Source organism: Halichoerus grypus, chromosome 6, assembly GCF_964656455.1.
Source record: "Halichoerus grypus chromosome 6, mHalGry1.hap1.1, whole genome shotgun sequence".
Lineage (NCBI taxonomy): Eukaryota > Metazoa > Chordata > Mammalia > Carnivora > Phocidae > Halichoerus > Halichoerus grypus.
The window spans coordinates 118,776,475-118,793,258 of record NC_135717.1 but is presented as its reverse complement, the minus strand read 5'-3'; the positions used below and the strand labels follow the sequence as shown (position 1 = coordinate 118,793,258).

General features: G+C 54.7%; 1 protein-coding gene across 3 annotated transcripts; it reads left to right on the top strand.

Moving 5' to 3' along the window:
• The first annotated feature begins 3,396 nt into the window (after positions 1-3,396).
• KRT78 (keratin 78) lies at positions 3,397-13,065 on the top strand. Of its 3 annotated transcripts, XM_036090809.2 has the most exons (9): positions 3,397-5,829; positions 6,246-6,460; positions 7,446-7,506; positions 7,978-8,073; positions 8,947-9,111; positions 9,466-9,591; positions 12,039-12,259; positions 12,497-12,531; positions 12,613-13,065. In XM_036090809.2, exons 1-9 carry the CDS (start codon positions 5,455-5,457, stop codon positions 12,864-12,866), a joined length of 1,548 nt encoding a protein of 515 aa, XP_035946702.1. In that variant the 5' UTR covers positions 3,397-5,454; the 3' UTR covers positions 12,867-13,065. The 3 variants fall into 3 exon arrangements, with proteins under 3 accessions (XP_035946702.1, XP_077932126.1, XP_077932125.1); XM_078076000.1 differs by having other exon boundaries at positions 9,472-9,591; positions 12,497-13,065; XM_078075999.1 differs by having other exon boundaries at positions 12,497-13,065.
• The last annotated feature ends 3,719 nt before the right edge of the window (positions 13,066-16,784 follow it).

The window sequence follows — 16,784 nt, the reverse complement described above, 5'->3', positions numbered from 1 at the left end:
GGGATGCTCTGGGTTAGAATTTGGCATGTATTTCTTAGCTGTGAAGGCCTAACTGAGGGAACGTTCTATGACTCGAGCAGGGAAAGTCATGGGCTGTCTGTGGTGGGGGTGGGGAGGCTGGTTGAAGACAGGTGAGGGACACTTTTGTGTCCGGTTCCCCTCAAACAACAGACAGTAACTAAGCCCTTCAATGCCCCGTGAAAACTAGGAAAACAGAACAAGTGTGGGCCGCATAGCCTCACCCTGACCCCATGAGATGATTTTCCTTCTTCCTGAGCGTGCCAAGAATAAGAACACCTGCTGCTGCTTCTAGAAGATCCCCAGGCCCCCACGGTACCGTGTACGTGGCACCTTCAACACTTTTATTGCACTTACTGGTTTTTACATAGGTTTCCCGCTAGATTGCAAGTTCCACTAGGGCAGGAACTTCTTCTTCTTCTTCTTTTTTTTAAAGATTTTATTTATTTATTTGACAGAGAGAGACAGCAGGAGAGGGAACACAAGCAGGGGGAGTGGGAGAGGGAGAAGCAGGCTTCCCGCGGAGCAGGGAGCCCGATGCGGGGCTCGATCCCAGGACCCTGGGATCATGACCTGGGCCGAAGGCAGACGCTTAACGACTGAGCCACCCAGGCGCCCCAGGGACTTCTATTATCCTTTGTTTATTATGGGCTGGCATGGTGTCTAGCACCTGATAGTGCTTCATTAATATTGATAATGGATGCAGTTTGAGGAATGAATTTCACTTTTGGATCTGCTATGTGACCTTGGGCAAGTTGTTCTACTTCTCTGGGCTGTAGGTGGTTAAGGTGTCCTTCAATACTGATATTCCCAGGTCTCTGAGAGGAGCACAATGTGGTGATGGAAGGGCAGGGACTCCAGCGCTCAATGACCTGTGTTCGAGTTCCGACTCTGCAACATACCAGCCGCGTGGCCTGGAGCAAATTCTTTGTTCTCTCGGCACCTCGGTTCCCCTTTCTGTAAGATAGTGATATTAATAGTACCCATTTCACAGAGTTGTTAGGATTAAATGCTTAATATATGTAAAATTCTTAGAATGGGGCTTGGCATGCAGGCCCCGTTGATTGCTTTATTGTTGGGTAAAATAATTCACTGGCAATATTATCTTGGTAGTTTTGTAGGTCAGACAGAGTCTATCTGGGATTCAATGAGACATTTGATACATTTTCTGATGTTCTTGCAGAACGATGGGAACATGGGGTCAGGGTACAATGGATGCAGGAGACGGGAGATAGAGGCTTCCAGTTACGGAATGAATGAGTCCCAGGAATGAAAGGCACAGCATAGGGAATACGGTCAATGGTATGGTCATAGTGTTGCATGGGGACAGATGGCAGCTACACTTGTGGGGAGCACAGCACAATGTAAAGACTTGTCCAATCACTATGCGTACACCTGAAACTAATGTAACATTGTGTGTCAGTTCTATTTCAATGAAAAGAGTTGGATGCTGAATTTAAAAAAAATGGGGTCTGGATAAAAGTACAACTGGGTAGATTTCCAAAGAGCTGAGCATAGGCACCATAGGACCTAGGCTGGGAAGATGTAAATCTGCAGAGGGAGGGTTTCCAGGGACGGGCCACAGGAGTCTGTCCTGGCTTTCCTCCAAGACCACGGCACTGGGTCAAATTTCCTCCAAAAGAGGAATCCCCGGCTATTACACCAACACCCAAACTTGCGACCCGGGCAGTCCCTCTCAGGCCACACCCCATTCTGTATTCATATGTGTATCCTCCCTGGGACTCTATATTCCTTCGAGTGGGGATGGGGCCTTATCCATCTTGTATGTCCTGTATCATTTAGCTCAGTGCTCAGCCCACAGTAGGAGTTCAGTACATACACACACACACACACACACACACACACACACACACACACATGTCCATGTTTCTCAAATGTATGCATGCTCCCCACCTCGAGTGGGTGGATGGCGATTTACTAATGCTTCAGAGAATAGAATTTGGAGTCACAGGGACCCCCAGAGGTGGAAAGATGGAAGGAAACCAATGAGATGAAACTGGATGGGGATTCATTCATTCAAAAGATACTTCTTGCCAACCTCCTGTCTGCCAGGCACTGACCTAAGTGCAGAGGATATACAAGAGAGCAAAGGGACCGAATGTCTGCCCTCATGGGGCTCACATTCTCCTGCAGGGAGACTGACGAGCAAAATGAGTAGGTGAAGGACGAGCTTGTTAGACAGAGGCTGGTGAAAGAAGGAAAGCAGAGAAAGAGACAAGAAGTGTCGGGAGGGATGGCCCCAGGGTTGCAATTTTGGGTTAAGGTGGCTTTTAGCCCCGTGGGTAGCTGGGGAGGAGCATTCCTGGAAGAGGGAAGAGCAAGCGCAAAGGCTCTGAGGTGGGAGTGTTCCTGGCACGTTCGAGAATAAATTAGGGGATAAGCTAGGTTAGGCCTCTACGTTTCTCTCCTTGTTGTAATAGCAATGAAATATTGTCCAATGACCTGTTCCGTGTCTCTTTCTCCATAAGACTCTGAGCGCTCTTGGTGCAAGGGCTGGGCTTTGCCCTTTGCTAAATTCTTAACTCTCAGTGCAGGCCCCAGCACACGGGGTGCTCGATCACATTTTGTTGAAAAAATAACGAATAAATGTGAGTAAATGGCATTTGGGTCAAAAAATAGGCTGTGCAGACAGGATAGGCTTGAGCGAAAGAGGCTGGGGACTGATAGCTGTGACTTAGGGTGAGGCAGGGAGGGAAGGGGTGAGGCAGGGAGGGAAGGGGCCGCAGGGGAGCTACGAGAAGCCGTGCCAGCCTGGCGCTTTCCCGAAGGTGGGCCCAGGTGGCCAGGGGCTGCCGAGCATGACATATGGCTGAGGATGGTTAACCTGGAGCAGGGGAGACTGAGGACAGCCGTAACCCATCAGAGCCTTCACCCTGCTGGGTTTAATGTGACGTCGTGATTTGAGCCACCGGGGCCCTTCGGCCCCTGCACGAATTGAGATCCCTTTGTGCACCTCTGTGCACAGGGACAAGTCAGTCCACCAGTGGGGGCCTAGCATTCAAATCCCCAAACTGTTTCAGCATTCTCTTGGTCACCACATGATTATTTATTTATTTATGATTCATTTATTTATTTATTTAAAAGGCCACAGAATCATCACATTTATTTATAATGTCACAGAATCATTTTATGTATGTATGTATGTATGTATATAAGTAAGCTCTCCACCCAGCACAGGGCTCAAACTCACGACCCCGAGATCAAGAGTCGCCCGCTCTGCTGACCGAGCCAGCCAGGTGCCCCTGACTTATTTATTTTTAAATAGAAAGAAACATGTTACAGCAGCATTTGAGAACCTGGTGGTTTAAGAAGTTCCCTGGGTGTGACTGTCGTGGATAAGAATTCATTTCTGAAAACAAATACCTGTTGATGCCTGGTGCACGTCAGACCCTGAGCCGGATAGAGTGGTGGACGAGTTATAACCAAAGGTTTAGTGGGCGGCTCCGTGGGGCGTGGTCTGAGCTGGGTGGTGGTCCTGGCTGCAGCCTAATCAGCTGTGTGGGTGGCCTTGAGCAAGTCACTCGGATCACAGTCTTAGAGGTCATCTGGTGCAATCTCTTAGGTTACCCAAGGGTGCACAGTCTCCGCACCCCGCCCTACCCCCATGGGGCTCAGAGGCCTTAAGTGTAAAACGGGGGCATTGGACAGATGACCTTGTAGCAACACTACAAATATGAGGAAGTTGCAGGGAGGTGGATTTGGTGCCATCCCACTTGTGATTTCTGTCCTCCACCCTTAATACTGGGTGGGGGGGGGAGGAGTAGTAGAGTCCAGTCCACAGAGATGTTTCTCAAACACATGCATGGGGCCTTGGAAGAAAGGTACCTGGCCTTCCTTGCTGCTGCAAAGTGGTCCCCAGGGGTAGGGTTTGGAGGTGGGTCCTCAGTGGGATCCAACCCATTTCCCAGATTTTCTTTCTAGACACTGGGGCTGCTCCACGATGCTTCTCCCTCCTCGGTGCACTCGGATTTCCTATTTGGATCTTTTGTCTCTTCTTCCTCCCCTGGCCCCTCAGTCCCTTGATCTCTTTTGTTCTCCCCACGGAAGGCCCAACCTCTTCTTCCCCGTGGGTCCATCTGTCGTTCAGCTTCATTCAGGGTTGTGCCAGCTGGGGGCTAGAAGAAGGAAGAAAAGGCTTCAATCCTCCGCAGGGAGGGGAGACTTGCTCGCTGTTGTCTGGCCTGGGGGTGCATTGCTAGGACCAGCTTCCTCATAGCGTGTCTCTTGAGTGTTCATTACGCTGAGTCCCTGTTTGTTCTTGCTTTGAGTTGCATTATCAAAGGCCCAGTCTCCTAGTTTTAGGGGCCACCAGGTTCTAAGAACAGGCTGGGAGGCAGGGAGAAATAACCCTCCCACCTTGTAAGAAGGAATTTTAGAAATTTCTAAAAATCAGAGCCGCCCCACCCTGCTTACCAGCAGTGGAGGGGTTTCAGTGGTGCTGGCTGAATGCCTCCTCCGAAGGGGCCTGTACTGGGTGGGGGGCTCACGGAATACCAGAGGGAGAGGCAGAGTCTATCCTGGGGGGAGCCCCGAAGTTCCTGTGTCTGCTCCCAGCACCCCAAGGGAGTATTTTTCTAACTACATATTTTACTTCAGAGCCTAGGTGCCGCTGATCTGTAACCTCACACAGGCCGTGCATGACCCGAGCGGATGCGCCTGGCACTGCGAGTCCGGGGCAGGAGCAGGGGCGTAGGCTGGGCTCGGAAATGCGCCACTTGCCCAGATCCGGGATGGAGATGGCTGGTTTGAGTGGGGTGGCGCCTTGTGGATGATTGCTGGGTTGAGCAAGAGAAGGGACTCGGACACCCTGTTTTTCTGTTTCATTTCCAAATCCCGGAGTGTCTTTTAGCCTACGATGACAATAACACCTTTATTAACCTCGTAGCTTCTCCTAGTGCTGCCAAGTGCCTTCCTTCTCCAATTACTGTAGATAGATTCTCCCTTGAGAAGCTTCACACTTCTCTGTCCAGCATGGCCAGGGCACTCAGATGCTCCACGGAACCCCCTCTCTTCTTCCCCATCCCCCCATCTCCTTCTCTGGGAAGCCCTCCTTGAATGACTCTCAGTGACGGCTCAGGGCCATCGCTCCCCACCTCCAGCACTGGAGTCCAGGTCTCTGGCTGCTTCCTTGTCTTCGGGACGTGCCCAGCTCTCCTGCTGGCCTGGGAGCTCCGAGGGCAGGGTCTGGGCCTCCTCTCCCTTGGGCTCCACACGTGTTGGGCCCCTATCCTCCAGGCGTGTCAGAATAGATCAGCTAGAGCCAGTGACAGACACAGTCAGGCCCAGAGCATCTTGCTCCCCGAGGCCCAGCCCAGGCATGGGAGGGGATAAAAGTCTCGTGCTGGGGCCTCAGGGCAGGAACTCACACACCTCGATTATCCTCTGTCTGCAGCCGTGTGACCTTCCGTCTCTACCATGTCTCCCTCGTCATGCCAGGCCCGGAGGGGCTTCAGTGCTCACTCAGCCTGTTCTGCTCACCTGGGGGGCCGCGGCGGCGGCAGCAGGGGCAGCTTCAGCAGCAGGAGCTTTAGTTCCTTCGAGGGCTGCAGAGGAGCCTCTCGTGGGAGGGCTTGGGGATCAGGGGGAAGACCATGGGTGCAGTTTGGGGAGGGCCGTGGTGGGCCCGGGCTTTCCCTGTGCCCTCTGGGGGGCATCCGGGAAGTGACCATCAACAATAGTCTGCTGACCCCACTGAAGATTGAGATCGACCCCCAGTTCCAGGCGGTGAGGACTCAGGAGACCCGAGAGATCAGAACCCTCAACAACCAGTTTGCTTCCTTCATTGACAAGGTGAGGGTCCACTTGGCTAAGCCCCTCTCTCGGCCTCCCTCGGAGGAACTGTTCTCCATGGATTTGGGAATGGGGAAGTCTGCTCTGCTACCACTTTTCTCATCACTTCTGCAGCAAAGAAGTCCTTCCTGTGGTCTAACTGCAGGCTCTCTGATTATGCTGAGGCCCCGCTGTTCTATGGTTGGGGCTCAGGAACGGAGAACAGCTGTTCAGCAGTAGACCCTCCCCTGTTAGCCATCCCCATTATTTTGACGTGCTCAGAGTCTCCTGGGGGGGCCCGAGGCTGCCCCTGCCCAGGCTGGATTGGGAGGTAGGGGAAAGGTGGGTTGACTGGAGGGCCCCTGAGGCTTTCCTCGCCAGAGCCTGTGGCCAGGGAGCCCCACGGGAGCCTCAGGGAGCCTCTGCTTGGGCGGCAGGTACGCTTCCTGGAACAGCAGAACAAGGTCCTGGAGACGAAGTGGGAGCTGCTGCAGCAGCAGGGGGTGAGTGACAGCCCCCCGGACCTGGAGTCTTTCTTTGAGGGCTACCTGGCCCAGCTCAGGTGGCAACTGGAGCAGCTCCAGAGCGAACGAAGGGCTGTGGATGCCGAGCTGAAGTTCTGCCAGGACCAGGAGGAGGAGTATAAGGCCAAGTAGGCAAACCCTAGTGCCCCATGGGCCCCGGGTGGGGTCTGGGAGGGTTTGGATCGGGGCTGGCAGTTGGAGGGCCTCCCACGTGCTGAGCTCCCAGAGACATAGGACTGGCCTCCCCTCTTCATCCCATTCCCTCTGATTCTCAGAGTGCCCCACCTGTGGCAGGTAAGGAGGCCCCACAGTCCCTGATGCCCAGGTCTGGAGAGCCTCGGTTCCAACAGACCCAGCTCTGAGGGCCATGTTTCGGGTCAGGGCTGGGAGGGGCTTCTTTAAACAATGCCTCAGCAGGTTTTTCCTCGATAAATTCCTGTTGAGCAGGCTGTGGGCTGAAGTGACTCAGATGTTCTCTGGTCCCTGTGGTGGAAGGGAATCCATTTAGTGGGACCATCCCCAGGCGTGTGGCATGATTCACAGCTGGGCTGTGTTTCTGGGTTCCCCACCTAGGTCACCTGGTGGCGTGGAGAGAGCTGTGGACTAACAGGAGGCTTGGGTTTGGTGACTGCGAGCCAGGGGAAGCAGTGTGGCCTTTTACCTTTGCCAGCCTCAGCGGCATGGGAGGTGGAGTGGGTCCTGGAAAGAGCCCAGGAGACCTGGTTTTAGATCTGCTTGGGCCACCTAATTATCGATGACTTGGGCAAGCCATGTACTCTCTCTGACAAAAGCCAAAACGCCTGCTTCACCGATTCTGAGCAGCGATTGTGAGCAGCGAGTGAGAAAAGGTGTTGGAATGTGCCTTATAGACGTGAAGGAAAGTGGCCTCATGTGGTTAAGTGGACGTGAGCTGAAGGAGTGGAGATGGACGTAGCCAGGATATGACAATGACTTCCTGATGGGAAAGGCCGAGGAGTGGGCTGGTTATGTGTCCTGCTTGGGAGCGTCTAATGGCGGCCAGGGGGGCCTTTTCAGGGAGGTCATGCTCGGAGGAGGGGCATGGGCTCTGATCTCACCACCTCAGGCAGCGTCCTTCTGTACTTATTTTGACAGGTATGAGGAGGAGGCCCACAAGCATGCCACGGCTGAGAATGACTTTGTGGTCCTAAAAAAGGTGAGGGTGGGGGTCAGCTGCTTCACTGGGATCCTGAGCATCCACCATGCACAAAGCCCAGTTCTGGGCTGGGATGGTGGGAGGTGGGAGACCCTAATGCAGCACATGATACCACACCGCCTGCAGGGGGCCCCCAGGGAAATGGGACTCCTATGTAGACACAGTGACCCCAGAACAAGATCTGACAGAAGGACCACATGATGAGCTCTGGGTGTCACTGTGGGAGAGGGTGGGGAGGGAGTGGAAGATGCAGAACTGGTTGAGAGTAATCAGGGAAGGCTTCCTGAAGGTGGTGTGTGCCAGTGTCAGGCAAAAGGGAGAGCAGAGCAAGGGGGGCTGGAGGAGGAAGGAATGGGTCTCTGGGGATAGCCATGGGTGAGTTATTGAGTAGTGTGTGAGCAGAACTCCTGAGCCAGAGTGGGACCTGCAAACAGAAGTGGGAGTACATGGTTTCTGTCTTCCTGCCCCCAGGATGTGGATGGGGTTTTCCTGAGCAAGATGGAGCTGGAAGGCAAGCTGGAGTCTCTGCGAGAGTACATCTGCTTCTTGAGGCAACTCTATGAAGAAGTGAGGATCTGCCAAGTGCAGGGCGGTCTGCTGAGGGCCGGCGGGAGTGAGGGGAGGGGACAGGGCAAGCAGGCTCCCTGGCTACAGTGGGAGTGGCCAGGAGGCGACGCCTGGTTAGGGTGACTTAGATCCAGTCTTTCAGTCATTTGACAAGCAAACATCGAGAATGTACCGTGTGGATTGGTGGGTACTGGAGATACACTAGGGAATAACCAGACAAAAATCACGACGCTTGCTTTCTGTTGGGAAACAGACAGTAAACAATAGATCTAGTAAAGAAGTAAATTGTATAATATGTTAGAAGGTGACCAATGCTATGGCAAACAGGAAAAATGCTATGGCAAACAGGGAGAGGGGGCTTAGGAATGTGGGTGGGAGGTAGGGCAGGTGGTAATTTCAAATAGGGTGGTCAGAGTGGCCTTATTTAGAAGATAAAGTTTGAGCAAAAATTGGAAGGAGGTGAGGAAGTTACCCAAGCAGGTGGGACCAGAGCTTCCAGGCAGAGGGAAGGGCCCCCAGTGGCGTGCTGGTATCTTTATGGAAGTAAGGAGGCCATGGGGGTCAGAGCAGGAGAAGGAGAGCAAGGGGGTGTGATAAGCAGTCAGAGGAGTGATGGGAACCAGGTGATTTCGAGCTTGCAGGACATTTACCTTTCATGTCCATGCTGCAAGGGGCATTAGACACCACCTCCTACAACCCTCATTTTCAGATGAGGAGACAGCAGGGAGCAGGGCATGCCCAACCACCCGGCGGAATGAGGGCTGCCCCCTGATGGAGTTCACGGGCAGGAAGTCAGGCATCCTGCCCCCCTGCCTGGGGCTCCAGGGGGAAAGGGAGGGGGGCAGGTAGACACTGAGTCAGTCTTCCCTGCAGGAGCTGGGCCAACTCCAGACCCAGGCCAGTGACACGTCCGTGGTGCTGTCCATGGACAACAACCGAGGCTTGGACTTCAGCGACATCATCGCGGAGGTCCGCGCCCGGTACGAGGAGATCTCCCAGAGCAGCAAAGCAGAGGCGGAGATGCTGTACCAGACCAAGGTCCCGGAGCTGGGGGGCAGCACTGGGCGGGAAAAGGCTGGGTCTCCCTGCCCACACCCCACAGGGGTTGTCCAACTCGGTCCCCTTGGGGCAGTTCTGATAACCTCCCCGGAGCTCCAGGGCTGGGTGGCATGGCCACTTCCCCTCTCCAGGAAGGGGGCAGTGCAGGGAAACCGTGGGAGACCAGTCTGGACTGTTGCAAGCTCATCCTGCCGTGTCCTGGCTTCAGCGTTTAACTCGCATTCCAAGTGAGGACATGAGGAGGCACAGAACTGGGGACATGGTGTTTCTCATGGTCTTGAGGTCGGAGGTGAGGGTCCTCTTAACCAATGGTGTCACCTCCGTCCCCCTCAGTACCAGGAGCTTCAGGCGTCTGCCCGGCTTCATGGAGACAGCATGAAGGAAACCAAAGTCCAGATCTCTCAGCTGCAGCAGGCGAGTCAGAGGCTGCAGAGTCAGATCGAGAACCTCAAGAAGCAGGTAAGGCTCCCAGAGCTCCCTAGGTCCTCCTTTGTACTACCTTTGTGCCAGGGTCATTGCTGGCTTTGTGTGCAGGTTTGATAACTAGCTGGAGCTTTGGATACTTTGTGTGGAGAGAACCTCAAGCCCCATTTTGGAGGAATTTGGCCTCCCTCCTATGACTTCAAGCCTGTGTGTGTTCTGTGCTGAACAACTCCAGGGGGCGCTGCTCACCTGCCTTCCATGGCCAAGCGTACATCTTGTTTTTGGCTCCTTGGGGAGAGGGTCGATCCATCTTTCTTGTCTTATATTCTTATCTTTCCTTACTCTTACTCCTCAAGCCCAGCAGAGACTCTAGGGCCAGGTGCTGACTTTCTGAGTCCCGTGTTAGGGAGGGTGAGAGCCAGGTGAGATGGAGGGGGAGTGAACCTTCCTTAGGCAGGTCTTTGTGCAGGTTGGAGGTGATGCTGTTGGGGCCTGGCATGGGAGGGAGTGGGGAGAGGAGGAGGGAGAGGATGGTAAGGGCAGGGGGGTGGTTCCTTGCTGGTCCTGGAGCCCTCACTTCTACATGTGAAGGACTGCAGACTCTTCAGCTTTCAAGTCTCTTTGCATTCACTTTCCCCAAACCCAAAGAATCGGTCTTGGGATCGGCAGAGGGTTGAGAGCTGAGACTAGAGTCTCAGGCGGTTTCCTCAAGCATTTCAGCTTGACCCCCAGGGCGCTCCTGTGGCCCGCCCTCTCCCAAGCCAGGGCCCTCCTGGGAAAGCCCTCGGAGCTCCATTCCGAAGCCGGGACTCAGTCTCCACCCATCCCTGCCTGCTGTCCTTTGGAATGTGATGTGGGACCGAGATGAAGGTGACCAGGTCTTATTATCCAACGTGCTGCCACAGTGTTTTTGCCCATAAATTTGAATTCCTTGCTTTGGAATTCCCTGGGGTGGTGGTTAAAATGCAGATTCCTGGGCCTCTGTCAGACTCAGGCAATCAGCCTCTCAGGGTGGAGCCCAGAAGCCTACTTTCTGAGCTCTGTTCAGCCAGGCAATTGTGAGCGTGCAGTCTCAGCCCAGCGGCCAGCACTTAGGAGGGCTACCACGTCCCCAGAGCTGGGAGCCACAGCTCTGGCTCACGTGCTTTTCCTGCGAGAATCCCTCTTGGGAACACAGCCCCCCGCTTACTCCTCCTTTTCCTGCACAAACATGATGGACCGGATTCCCCTGTGCCAGGTCCCGGCAGAGCCCCGTGGGCTGGAAGCAGGGGACCAGCTAGCAGCTAGCTGTCCTGGGTTAGGGACCCAGCTCTCCCCTCACTGCCTTTCTGAATCTCATTTTCTTCATTTGTAGACTGGAGATGATGTTGTCCATCCACAGGGTGCTTGTGTATAGAACAGAATAGAATAATGAGGCTAGAATGGGGGTAGAATAATGAGAGCCCTTAGGGAATGCCTTTCCTGATCCTGCGGGTCAGTCAGCTGGATGGCCAATTAGATGGGGATGTTGCTCTCCTTCTGGGAGTTTTCTGTCTGATCAGAGAGATAAGTACAGAGAGTGTATTTCTCAAACCAAAAATTGGGGCCTGTGGTTTGATATACTTTTTTTTTTTTTTAAAGATTTTATTTATTTATTTGACAAAGAGAGACACAGTGAGAGAGGGAACACAAGCAGGGGGAGTGGGAGAGGGAGAAGCAGGCTTCCCGCGGAGCCAGGAGCCGACGTGGGGCTCGATCCCAGGACCCCGGGATCACGACCTGAGCTGAAGGCAGACGCTTAACTACTGAGCCACCCAGGCGCCCCTGATATACTTTAATAAGAGGACAAAGTATTGGAAGAGGTGCTAAGGGATGAGTTTCCTGTGGCTGCTGTAACAAAGTACCACAAACTTGGAACTTGAAACACCAGCCCATGTGTTCTCTCGGTTCTGGAGGCTGGAAGTATGGAATAGGGGGTTGGCAGGTGCGCTCCCTCAGAATCCTTCCTTGCCTTTCCCTAGCTTCTGGTGGCCCTGAAAATCCTTGGCATTCCTTGTCTTATGGCTGTATCACTCCATCCGTGCTTCCATTGTCACGTGGCATCATCCTTGTGTATCTGTTGCTGTGTTCCGTCATCTTTTTCTAGGGACACCACTCATGGGATTTAAGGCTCATTCTATATACAGTATGATATCATCTTGAGATCCTTAACGAATGACATCTGCAAAGACCCTATTTCCAAATAAGATCACAGTCTGAAGTTCTAGGTGGACATGATGTTTTTGGGGACACTAGTCAACCCACTCCGGGAGTTAAGGAAGCAGAAGAGGAGATGCTTTCCCTTAGAATGAGAGGAACGGGGTGGGAGGGGGATGGCCATGGATAATTTTGAGCTCCTAAGATTGTGGTCTACCCTGGGCTTTAAGCTCTAGCCATTGTAGGTTCCTTGGGAGGCTGTGCTGGACTTGCAGCCACTTTCTTCCTCATTTCTACACCCTTTCCAGAATGCCAGCCTGCAGACCACCATCACTGATGCTGAGCAGCGTGGGGAGCTGGCCCTCAAGGATGCTCGGGCCAAACTGGATGAGCTGGAGGCCGCCCTGAGAGCGGCCAAGCAGGACCTGGCCCGGATGCTGCGCGAGTACCAGGAGCTGATGAGCACGAAGCTGGCCCTGGACGTGGAGATCGCCACCTACCGCAGGCTGCTGGAGGTTGAGGAGAGCAGGTGGGGACCTGGGAACATGGGAGAGGTGGGAGAGGAGGATGGACCACCACCGAGGTGCTCTCCTTGCTGAGGGGGATTCTGAGACTTCCTAGCACTCTGAGCCACGGAGGGCAACCCATCCTACTGGGAGGGATTTAAAATCGGGACTGTGGATTTGATCTGCTCAGAGGCTAAAATACCCGGGGATGCATTCTTTGCAGCCTTTCTGAGCATTTCCTCTTCTCCTTTCTCTGCCAGGATGTCTGGGGGGTGCACCAGCCAGGTCATTATCTGTAAGTATCAGGGGGCTGGGGGAGAGCGGTCCCTGTGGGGAGCCGAGGACTCTGCAGGGACCCTGCTACATTTCTTGGCAGCCGTGGGTGGAGGCAGCACCGTTGTGTCTGGAGGAGTTAGCGGTGGCCTGGGGAGCACTTGTGGACTCGGAGGCGGGAAAGGCAGCTTTGGGTCCAGCTGCTCCAGCGTCGTGACCGGAGGCTCCAACGTCATCCTGGGCTCTGGGCAGGGCACTGTTTTGGGCTCCTGCTCTGTGTCCGGCTCCGGCTCTGGCTGCCACACCATCCTCAAAAAGACGGTGGAGTCAAGTCTGAAGACGTCCGTCACATACTGAGTGACCTGGCAGCCACTTGCTCCCCGTGCCTTCCCGAGCCCTCTCAGCCCTGCTCCCACCTCCACCACCCACCTCCCTGCATGGCCAGCTCCGTGTCCATTGCCCGCAGCCTGAGCCAGCCCACAGGCGACTCAGCAAAAGTCAATAAAAATCATGCCTGTCGCTGTTCTGAGTGTGTGCCCAGACTGGCCTTGCTCCGCAGACGGGTTTGTGTCTCATTTGCCTGCTGTCCGCCCCAGGCCCACCGTGCCCTGTCCTCCAGCCAACCAGCCTCATCCTCTCCTCTCTGCAGCCCTCAGGCGGAGCTGGGAAACCCCTGGTGGGCTTGGCCAGCCAAGTATTGTCCTTTGTGGGGAGGGGAGAGGCCTGAGGCCCACTCACCAGAGCCTGGGGGCTGGAACGAAGGGCCACCACCCTAGTCCTCCTCACCTGCCTCTGGACCTCCATCTCTCTAGCTCTCCTATGAAATGAAGCAGCACCCATTTCTCCCTGAGGGGGTCTCCCTTTCTCTCTCCCCTCTCCCACTCTTTCCCTCCCACAAATTTTATTGAGAGCAAACCATACTCGAGGCACTGTGCCAGGACTGGGCTACACTTGCAAGCAAGATCAACCCCATCCTGCCCTCCTAATGGACTCAGTGTCTCTCTTTTTAAAAAAGTAAGCTCTATGCCCAGTGTGGGGCTCAAACTCGTGACCCCGAGATCAAGAGTTGCATGCTCTATAGGCCGAGCCAGCCAGGCCCCTGGGTTCAGTGTCTCTTCCACCCCTTCAGTTTCTGGGTTCTCCAGCATAACCCCTCCCACCCATGAGAGCCAGATCTTCCTTCTGGAGCCTGTGGTTACCAGGCTCAGAGGCCAGTTTCCTGTGGCTAATTCAGACAGCCTGTGTTGGGATATGGGGGTTTCTGGGAGGGGGGGCTTGTTTGTGTCCTATCCCTTCTTCCAGTGCTCTCCCACTGATGCCCTGGCTCCAGCTCCATCCAGGGTAGCAAGCTGGGTCTTGTCATGTCAGCCCCACCACCTCTCTGAGCTTTAACCTGGCCCCTCTCCAGGGGTGCTCCCAGCAGGTTAATAATTCAGCACTGATGCTAAGCAATAGCTTTAAATGCAGGTTCCAAGGGTATTTAGAGGGGAGGCTGAAGGGCAGAGACGAAGGTTCCCTGTGGCACTGTGCAGCTTCTCTGCCACTCCTTCCAGCAATTCAGCTCTGCCCCAGTCTTGCATCTCACCCAGCAAAACAGAAGTGGTGCTACTGCCCAGCCCACTCTTCCCAGAAGGCAAATTCATGGAATATCTATTACTGTTTGGGAATATCCAATGGACATCTCACCCCTCAACCCAATCAGCTCATCAGGGGGCTCCTTCCAGCCCTCTGCTCTGCTCCCTGGGATGTCCTCCCCACCCTCCATCTCCACTGATGTTTCAGTATCTCTTCTAGCTTGTTCCCTGGTAAAATAACTGTACTCCAGACCGAAGACAGCCCCTCATTCCTGCTCCTTGTTCTTCTCACGTGTGCACCAGATTTTTCTCCTCCTGGAAACCTTCCCTAATTCTCCAAGTCTGAATGTGCTGGACCCTTTCTGTCCCTGGCACAGCCTGGCTACACCTGTTGCTGTCCTTGGCTTTGTCCCTCTCTGGTTCTGGTCTGGGATCCAGCTTTCCTATTAGCCTGGGACCAATGGGCAGTTTCTTCTCCTGCACCCAGGATGGGGATCAGCTGCTCAGCTTGTGCAGGGGGGCTCTGATGAGCACTTGGGACTGGAACTCTGCCCATCCCCTTACCTCTTGACTCTCACCCCATCACTGGGCCTGTCTGACCATGAGGCTGGAAACTTCTCCTTCCCTCTTCTGCAGGAAGTTCTGCAGGAAGCCAGGAACGTGGGCATCGGGGCCAGTTGCTAGGTGGGTGAGGAGGGCCACTTTTTCCTCCCCGCCCCCCACCCCCTAGCAGCCCATCAGCTCCTGCACTGCTCCTCCTGTCTTCCCCCTCCCATGTGGCTCAACCCCAAACTCCATGGTCTAGGCCACAGGAGGTCATGCCATTCACCCCCAGCTTTAAGGGGAGGTCAGCCTTTTTCTCAGACCCAAGGATCTCTCCATCAAAAGTATCGGAGAAGGAGGCTTTTCGGCCTTCTGTAAGGGAGACATGAGCTGGGGAGCACATGGCCCAGGAACCAGGATTCCTGGGCTTGCATCCCAGCTCTGCCACTTACTAATGGTGTGACTTTGACCAAGCTATGTAACCTCCCTAGTTTCCTCATCTGTGAGGAGAGATTAATAATAATGCTGATCTCACAGGGCTGTGTGGGGGTGGTGCCATTCAGGATCCCAGCAGGAGACAAAATTCACCCGAGAAAGTTCAGTTAAATGGACTTCAATGCCAGAAGCACCTAAGGGAAGGCAGAAAGGATGGAGGGGCCAGAGGCCAGCGGAGCTGGAGGGGCCAACCTCTGGTTTGTCCAGGGCTAAGCGGTTTTCCAGGACGTGGCCCTCTCAGTGGAAACAGGGAGAACCAGGATGAGGAGGTCGCCTGTGTAGAGCTGAAAGACAAGAGGAAAAAGTGAGTGACAGATGGAAGAATCTGTAACCATGGAGGACAGCAGGGAGGAAGCTGGGCAGAAATACCTGCCTTCCCTTCCACCCTCTCACATCTCCTGCCTGTGCCCCCCAGCCTTGGCCGACCCGTGAAGCCAGAGAGCAAGGGAGCAGCCTACAGGGGTCTAGGAGGAGGGTGACTGATCTGGGGTGGGAAGGAGGCGGTGGAGTCCACCCAGCGTGGACATGAGATGCACTATTGCACTGAAAGTGTCTGCCGCATAGTAAGTGCTGAGTAAATGTTGACTGTAATAATCATCACGATTAGGTGAGGAAGTCCTACCCCTGTGGGAGGGCTCCCAAGGGCAGCGACTATCGTCTTCACCCCGTATCTTTGCTATGGCTCCGTACCCAGCCTGGCCTGGGTTGGGTGCTGTTGGGTGCTCCTCAGACACCATCTGTCCGCCCCCACCCAAGCCATCTTGCCTTGTCCCTCCTGCAGCAGCCTGCCATCCCCTCGGCTCTTGTGTCCTGCTGCAGAGGGGGATGCCAGGCAGGTGAAAGTCTCCAGACACAGAAGTCCTTGGATGGAGACTCAGCGGAGGGGAGGAAACTTCATCCAAAACCACAGAAAGAAGGTCTGAACTTGGGTGTTCTGCCTGAAAGCAGAGAGTCAGGGCCTAAGGAGGCAGGGTGGCTCCCCCAGTCTGTCTGGGCTGGGACCCCGGAGCCCCTGCCTGGCTGGGAGGGAGCCTGTCTCCAAGCAGTAACTCGGGCAGAGTGAACCTGGCAACCTGTGTGGCTGTCTGTCACCAGCCCACAAAGCCCAGGAGAGAGAGCCCGGTCAACACGTGTGGCTGTCATTCCTGGGGAAGGGTGGAGTGTGTGTAGTCGACTCTACTCCCACCTCCCCGGCCGCCCTGACTCAGAGGGCTGACATCACTCCCTTCCCCAGAAGTCCCACTCACGACTGTCTCCCCTTCCCACGCACCTGCGGGAAGCGATAAGGGAGGCTGAGAAAGTGAGCACAGCCTCAGGGACAGGAGACAAGGGTCAGTGGGAAGTGACGGCTCAGTCCTGGCTCAGTCCTAGGATCACAGGCCAATGCTTTTGGATAGGGCTTCCCCTTTCAAAAAGGCAGAGGCGAAGGAGGCCCAGGGGGGTTGAGAGCAGCCCAAGGACACACAGCTCAGTGGGGATTCACTTCCTGGTCTGGCTTGCCCAAATGCCTTGTATCCTAGCTCCCAGCAGAAAGGAAGATCCCTTTCTGTGAGTGCCCCTCACCCCATCCCTCGTGGGCATTAGGTTCGACATCCGTAGCAACTGGGAGCCCCTTACAGCCTTTCGTAGTGGCCCCGGGAAAGAGTCCCACAGCCTCCTCTGG

Bases quoted from the DNA above. Each gene is read 5' to 3' on its own strand.
- KRT78 (XM_078075999.1), top strand. From the start codon at position 5,455: ATGTCTCCCTCGTCATGCCAGGCCCGGAGGGGCTTCAGTGCTCACTCA. The intron at 6,461-7,445 runs GTAGGCAAACCC...TTATTTTGACAG, and splicing joins GAGGAGGAGTATAAGGCCAA to GTATGAGGAGGAGGCCCACA. The intron at 7,507-7,977 runs GTGAGGGTGGGG...TCCTGCCCCCAG, and splicing joins ACTTTGTGGTCCTAAAAAAG to GATGTGGATGGGGTTTTCCT.